Consider the following 8,452-nt stretch of genomic DNA (forward strand, 5'->3'; position numbering starts at 1 on the left):
GGCAGGCGGGAATCGAACTCATGCGGAAGTCGCTTAAGCGTCTTAGTGCTGTGCTTTACCCTGCTGTGCCACCAGGGAGGGCCGTTTTTGTTTGTTTTTTAAGTGATGTACCTCTAAAAAAAATTAGTATTTCTTTACTTTATGCTAATATTGGAAGTTCAACACATAATTGGAATTGGTGAACTATTAATAGGCTGTTTATAATTTTTTTCCTTGAAGAGCTTTTTAGTAACTAAAAGTATAAAAAGTAAGAAAGTAAGTTCCCCTCAGCTTCCTCACTGGCAGCAGAGGACCCTGAGACTCCGCCCAGGCAGGGGCCTGCAAGGCTGGGGACCAACAATGCAGGTTTCTATAGCCCCCATGACTCCATCCCTAAAGATCAGTTGAAATCTCCTGTCTGTTTAGCTCAGTGATAGTTAAAGAGGAAGACAGTTGTGCTCAGTTATGAGGGATCCCAAGTGTACATTCACCACTGGCATGTCTCAAGCCAAAGTCTGTGGGAATAGAAACTGCAGTTTGATTGTGTCTCTGTGTCTTGAGGCTGTTGTAACAGAGGACCGCAGACCGGAGGGCTTAAACAAGAGAAGTTTATTTTCTTAACAGTTCTGATGCTGGATGTCCAAGATAAGGGGTTGGCAGAGAACCTTTCTTCTTCCCTCCCTTCGCTCCTACCTCCCCACTCCTTTTCTCTTTCTCAACCCACCCTGCCCCCTTTCTTTTATTCAGGGAAAGATTTGTCCCAGGCTTTTCTCCTATCTTCACATCATCATCCCTTTGTGTGCAAATGTCCACTTAGGACAGAATAGTGGCCATGTTGGATTAGGACATACCCTATGGATATCATTTGGATTTAATTTCTTCATGACAGATAGCTTCTGTCCAGATAGGGTTACGTGTTTGGGTACTGGGGTAGGGAAGACAGGGCAAGACAGCATAGGATTTGGAAACGGCATAATTAGCTCTAACATTTCTGCATCCTTTGAGCTGGTGGAATGCCAAGGGCCAGTCACTCCTCTAGTTGGGGACTTGCACAGTGTCTTCTCTAAAACTCTCCCTGGGGCCCTCCCTGGTGGTGCAGTGGGTTAAAGTGCACTATGAAGCAATCCACAGCCAGTGCAGCATGGGAGCTGACCCACATGGCCCGGCAGACCTCTCCTGACCCGCCCACTGCTCCCCTCAGTAGTGTATTTCACTCTCTCTGGTGAATCCTCTCCAGCACCTTTGACCCCAGTTCTTGTATGTACAAATAAATAAATCTTTAAAAAAATAAAAATCTCCATCCTAAAAGTAATATGATAAGAGATAAAAAATCAGTTTGTATGTTTAAGAGTTTAGGAATTAGCTGGAGGTTTCGCTGGTGTCAACACTTGGTTTTAATTTCTGTTTCTACCATCCTCCCCTGTGCCTCTTTGTCTTCTGTTACTTCTTAGCTGAATTCTGAGATAGAATTTGCAAGGCAGAGGGGGGCTTGCACCTTTTGCGCCCCCTCAACACATCTCTCCTTACCAATCTGAAAGTTCAGTGTCAGGGGTTAAAATGTACACTTTCGACTTAGATTTCTAAATCTTTCAAATCACTCGATTAGCTTGCATCTCTATTTTTTTCTGCTATTATGCTTGAATGCGAGGGTAAGTATTATACTAGTATTATCAGGTACAACTTTTAAATCTCTGGGTTAAAATACAAAGTTATATTCCTGATATATAATTTTAAAAGGTTTATTTATTTATGCATACAGAACTGAGGTACAGGCCAGTGGTTCAGGGGCAGTGAGAGGATTCACCAGAGACAGAGTGGGGAGCGGAACAGGCCGACTGAGGAAGTACACTGATGAGGGGAGCAGCAGGAGGATAAGGAAAGGTCTGCCGTGCCATGTGGGTCACCTCCAGGATGGGAACCTAACTCATACTAAAGTGGCTTTAGCTTCTTAGTGCTGTGCTTTAACCTGCTGCGCCTCCAGGGAGGGCCCATAGTACTGATATTTTAAAACAAACTTTCTAGAACTTAGACATACAGATGAATGTTTTCCCTAGGTAGGCCTGTGGGTGAGCAAATAATCAATATTACATTATTAGATTTGGAAATTCTGTTTATAGACCACACAAGGAAGTAGCCCATCTCTTCTCTAGATGTGTACAAATAGATGTTATTCTGAGAAACACATATAGTTAATTCATAGTTAAGTATGAGCTTAATGTGGTGCTTAATTATGACACTTCTTATTTGTCTCATTATCAATTCAAATGCTGAATTCTCACCTCAAGAATTTCTCAGATGTGGCTAATAAGGTTTACATGTCGGGTAAATGTCCTTTAAGAAAATAAGCCAAGATTCAATCAGAGACAGAACTTACTGTAAACCAGTCCCTCGGAGGGACTTTCCTTCCCTAAAGTCATCCTTGAAAAACATACTCTGTCTGGGAGGGGCAATGGTGTCTCTATCTTGTGTTAGAGATTGACTGTCAGAACTCAGAGGCCCAGAGACAAAGAAAGCAGAGACTGGGAGGAGATAGTGGTCAGGGCACAGTTGTTGGGGGGTTGAATAACAACTGTGGTCATTCAACAGGAGCCTTTCACTCCTTTGTTGCAATAGAATTGGGAAATAAAATCCCACAAAAAACTTGTGCAAACTGGAGCTATCAGTTTGTGGTGGTTTGTATAGATGAGCTTGAGATTTCATAAATTTAAAAGATAAGCTCCTTTTCATGTGACACCTTTGTGCAATTTTATTCCAAAATAAAACTATTTTCTTTATCATTAAGCAACTCTGCTATTTTGAGTGGTGACATGCTTAGTCTCAATTGAGTAAAGGCAAATGACAAAACCCTACTAACACTAGTTTAAGGAAATATGTTCAGTTCAAGGCTAATGTTTATGATGCTTGATTTAGTATAGCTATAGGACTTCCAAAAAAATCCATGAGAGCTCAAGATAGAACATTTGTCTGAAGGACTGAGTAGTTATTAGCACTTAATTGGATTATTATTCAAAGATTAAGACTTTTTCCACAGTTTAAATTGTAGGCTGCTACTATAGATTCATTACCATTATGATTAAGATTTTTAAAAAATTTTTTTAAAGATTTATTTATTTATTCATACAGAGCTGGGGTACAGGCCAGAGGTGCGGGGGCGGTGAGAGGCTTCTCCAGAGACAGAGTGGGGAACAGAACAGGCAGATCGTTGAAGTACACTACTGAGGGGAGCAATGGTGGGTCAAGAGAGGTCTGCCGCGCCATGTGGGTCACCTCTGGGGCAGGCAGGGATCGAACTCATGCTGAAGTGGCTTTCACTTATTAGTGCTGTGCTTTAACCTGCTGCACTACCAGGGAGGCCCATGATTCAAATTTTTTAATCTAATGGACAAAGACTAACCCAAATGAGAAATCAATAAAGATTTTTAGTTTTAACACCTTCCTGCTATCTCTGACGTTGGCCCTTTTAATTTTTCAATTATACATCTAACGTATGTCCATTGCAAAGAAAAATAGAGGAGTTAAGCAAACATGGAAAATAAAGTCACTCATAATCTAACCACTGGTAGCATTTTGGTAGGTTAAAATAATTTTCTGCTGAAACATTATTTTTCTCTTGAAATATTCTTCTCCTTCTTTCTGTTTGCTGAACCCAACCCCCACCCTCCCAGTATAGAATGGTCTGGATATACATTATTCTGCCTCATAAGAGAACTTTTTTTTTTTTTGCTGTAGCTGAGCACAAGTCATGTTGGGAAAAAAAAAAACCCTCTAGGTTTTGACTAGAAGTGAAACACCCTTCTCCATGATCACTGTAGAGTTCATCAGCAGCGGGAACTTCTGCTGTCTTTCTCAAGTCTGTGTTCGCTTTTGAAAAATTTCACTGAAGTTTCCAGGCTCTTGCTTCCTCATTCTTGCCATTAGTCTCAGTTGACTCAAGGCAAATGGAAAAGCCCTCCTAACGCTAGTTTAAGGAAATAGTTCAGTTCAAGGCTAATGTTTATGATGCTTGTCAGGGCTGTCATTACCCCCAGCCTCATGTCTTTTTTTCTTTTGCTGCTTTTTTTTTTTAAGATTTATTTATTTATGTATACAGAACTGGGGTACAGGCCAGAGGTGCATAGGATGAGAGGATTCACTAGAGGCAGAGCAGGAAACAGAACAGGCAGATCTACTGAAATACACTGCTGAGGAGAGCAGCGTATGGGTCAGGAGAGGTCTGCCACACCATGTGGGTCAGCTCCCTGGCTGGGGATGGGCCTCATGTTGCAGTGGTTGCAATAGCTTCATAGTGCTGTGCTTTAACTCATTGCACCACCAGAGAGGGCCCTCTCATGGTGCTTTTTAAAATGTTTTTCCTGTTTGCTTTGAGCTTCACTAAGAACAGAAATAAGAGTGATTGTTGTATTTCCTTTTCAAACCCTAGCTCATTCTCAGGATCAGTTACCACACTGATTCTTTGAGTCATCCCAATGCAGTCTGTTGAGTTCAGTCACTGACATGCATTTGAGAGCATCACCATAGCCCTCTAGTGTTTACAGTTTCTGGAAAGCTGTGCAGAGGTGTCATACTGGGTGATGTGCAGGAGGACTGAGGGGCAGGGGTCATGGATTTCTCGGTCTGGCTATGTCTGCTTCATTTCTTCTCTTTAGAAAACTGGTTGGTTATCAAAAGTGATTTATCACTGATGCAGGTAATTAATGATCATCTCATGGTCCTTAGTTCTCATCTGAAATGAGGGCCAAACCCTAACTTAGCCTGTTTCTGAGAATTTTAAAATGAGTCAACACAGAGCCTAGCATAGACTTCCTGTGATATTTGTGCACTTCTGTTTCCTAACTACTTGTCCATTCCAGAAGACACCTCTGCAAGGACCTGCACTCACCATAGCTGTTCTCAAACTGGAGGGAAGGAAACAAAATCTCCACTTCTTCCAAAACTGCTGGCCATGGCTGGGGACTTTCATCTTCCCTGCCAGCCAGAAGAAGACTGGGGGGCCTGTAGTTTTTCCAAACTCCAGCACTAGGGGCTGGCTTCTATTACTCAGAGAACTCCTGCCAGACACCCTCATTCCCAACATGCCTTGGCTTTGAAAGTTCCTGGTATAATTAGCAATCCTGCCTCTTGCCAACAAATTGTCTGAAAACAAGTTGAGTAATTAGGAAAGTAATATGCATGCCTGAAATAGCTCAGGTTTTGGCCAGAAGTTCTGAGTTCTCCTTTGGCTACTCTGATTGTGGGTTATTTGACAACTCATTTCATGCACTCTGTAGTCAGCTTTCTCAACTGTAACACAAGCCAGGGATAATTCCTCCTGCACAGTTTTCTTGTAAGTATATACCACAGGGTGATACATGTGAATGAAATCTATGAAAAGTCAAGCAAATATCCCTTGGAAATGGGTAAAGGGCCTTCAGGGATTGGTGTTCTCACTTAACATTTCCCTGAATAATTCAAAGGGAAAATGAGAAGCAAAGTTTCTTCCTTGCAGAACTTAAAATCCTGTAGATAATGAGAGACATAAGGTTATCCATTTTAAAAATCTATCATAAAGCTGAACAGTAGATATGCCTCTGGTCCTTTTCTGCTTTGACATTCCAGGAAACCATGAGATTGCAGGACCCATGATTATGGGAAGCCATGAATGTCAGTTGTAAATCACCTCTGTGGTTCAGGAGACACTTATCTTTATATATCTTAGAGTTAGTTGCTAATGGCATTTTGCTCAACACCTCAGATATTCCTCTTCTTTGGTGAAGCCATGTTCCTCTGGTTGTGCGATTGCCTAAAAATTCCTTCCTGAATTTCCATTCACCCAGCTTTCACCCACAGTTCAATCAAATCATTGTCTAAATGTCCTCTTATTTAGTAACTTGCCCAGACTACTCTTATTAAAACGGCACTGCCATATCTTTTCTTTTTTTTAGATTTATTTAGTTATGCAAACAGAGCTGGGGTACAGACCAGAGGTGCAGGGGTGGTGAGAGGATTCACCAGAGACAGACAGGGGAGCAGAGCAGGCAGATTGATGAAGTACACTGCTGAGGAGAGCAGCGGGCGAGTGAGAAGAAATCGGCTGCGCCATGTGGGTCACCTCCCTGGCTGGGTCCATGTCCCTTGAGTTTGCTTTATTCCTTCAAACATTTCTCTTTTTTTACTCTAAACATTTTTTAAATAATACAATAGTTTATTTTTATATCATTTTGTGCCTTTTTCCATCTCAGTAGTAATCCCTGTGGGCTTCCCACCACCACATCACCCATGTGTCATCACCATAGTCCAATGCACTTCCCCCCATGAAGACCCAGTGACCATGGGGAAGTCTGTTGTCATTACCTAACGGAAGATTATGAATTATTAGCAGTGAGGTAGGAATGCAAACTGGTACAACCACTGTGGAAAGCTATTTTAAGGTTTCTCAAACTGCTAAAAATGGAGCTTACATATGATCCAGAAACTCCACTCTTAGTTATCTACCCAAATGACACAAAAACATTAATTCAAAAAGACATCTGCTCTCCTATGTTTATTGCTGAACTATTTACAATATGGAAGATGTGGAATCAACCTAAATGCTCAAAAATAGATGACTAGATCAAGAAGATATGGTACATATACACAATGAATAATACTCAGCAAGCAAAAAGATAAACTCATGCCATTTGTGGCAACATGGATAGAGCTGGAAGGGATCGTGCTTTGTAAAATAAACCAGAAAGAAAAAAAGAAAAATACCGGATAGTTTCACTGATAGGGGTGTAAGGGATCAGGAAAAAAAAAGCAATTGTAATAAAGTAAAAACAAAAATCAGCTGGGGTGGGTTGGAGAACGCTTTGCACTATGGTGATGGCACATGGGTGAATTGGTGGTAGGAAGTCCACAGGGATTACAACTGAGATGAAAAAAAGGTACAAAATGAAGAATGGTATAATATATGTGTGTGTGTATCTACATATGTATTTTTAATTATAAGAAAATATATAAAAATAAAAAGTTGTCTACCATTAAAAAGAAAAAATTACTAGCAATGAACCTTAGAGACATTTGTCCTTTGCCCTTATTCCTAATAGAAGAAACAGCCATTACTTCCCCTTTATGACTTAGCTGAATGTAGTATGTAGCAGATCATCTGGATACATGTTGGTCCATGAAATTGTCCTCTCTCTGAGAATCTCATCTTTATTCTCTGAGTAGAGATCAGGTCACTTCTTTCTTGTCTCCTTGGTGAAGTTTCCTCCTCTCTCTCCTTGATGTGACAGGTCCCTAAACACAAAATAAATAAATATTTCTGATTTGCTGCATTGTTCTTTAAAATGTACAACCACGTTAATTCCCTATATATTATTAAATTATGGTCCTTTCTCTTACTAACCTATCTAGTCTTAATTTGTCAGCCAGCTTTAAAAAAGAGCCCACATGGGGTGGGAAAAGGTTTCCTTTTGCTCTAACATATAAATAATTCTTGATTATCAGATAAAGTCGCTATAAAGTTGCAATAAATATACAAAAAAAAATAATTTCCATTTACAAGTCCCTAAGTAATTATCTCAGTTATTGACTCTTTGCTATGCTTCTAGTGGTATTATTTCTTAGTGCCCAATTTACTTCCTGCTCATTAACTACTGATTATCTGATTAGGAAGAAGAACTAATATTGTTAATAAGATGATGAAGTTCGCAGAGAAAGCTCAAAAAAGGGAACTGTCATCCTGACACAAGAAACTAATGCTACGAAAGAACTTTTATTTAAAGCTATATACATTGTGCCCTAGAAAAACATCATAAATTCAAATGATTTCAAAACATGAACCATGCAATTACAGTGCAGACACACCTTTCTGGCACTTCACAGATAATGCATTTTTTTAAAAGTTGGATGTATATGGCAATGTAAGTCTATCAGTGGCATGTTTTTAACAGTGTATCTCTATTTTTGTCTCTATGTCACAACTGTTAATCCTCACAATATTTCAACTTTTTCATTATTATTATCTGTTATAGTGATATGTATTAAGTGACCTTTCATATTAGTATTGTAATTATTTTGGGGTGCTGTGGACTGCACCCATATAAGACTGCAAACTTAGTCAATAAGTTGACTTAAGTCAACAATGTGTGTGTTCCCTATCTCCCTCACTTACTTTGGGCCTCAGAAAAATAACAGTATTGAAATTCAGCCAATTAAGAAGGCGGCAATAACCTCATGTTCATGTGAAAGGAAGACTCTCATATCACTAAATTTAAATCAAAAGCTAGCAATGATTAAGCTTAGGAAGGAAATGTCAAAAGCTAAGCTATGCAAAAAGCTAGGCCTCTTTGCCATATAGTTGAGCAAGTATTGAATGCAAAGGTAAGAGTTTTTTTGTTTTTTTTTTTAAAGGTTTATTTTTACATCATTTTGCACATTTTTTTTTTCATCTCAATTGTAATCCCCACAGGTTTCCCATCACCAAATCACCCCTGTGCCACCACCATAGTCC

At 39.8% G+C, this 8,452-nt stretch overlaps 1 protein-coding gene across 1 annotated transcript in view; it reads left to right on the forward strand.

The window, feature by feature from the left end:
• FAS (Fas cell surface death receptor) overlaps nt 1-8,452 on the forward strand; it is a 41,450-nt gene that overhangs the window by 8,841 nt on the left and 24,157 nt on the right. The window contains exon 2 of the mRNA XM_012723472.1: nt 4,626-4,666. Coding sequence (XP_012578926.1) covers nt 4,626-4,666 — 41 coding nt within the window. The remainder of the gene's footprint in view (nt 1-4,625; nt 4,667-8,452) is intronic.

This window comes from Condylura cristata, unplaced genomic scaffold, assembly GCF_000260355.1.
Source record: "Condylura cristata isolate star-nosed mole 26May11 unplaced genomic scaffold, ConCri1.0 scaffold00011, whole genome shotgun sequence".
NCBI classification, from domain to species: domain Eukaryota; kingdom Metazoa; phylum Chordata; class Mammalia; order Eulipotyphla; family Talpidae; genus Condylura; species Condylura cristata.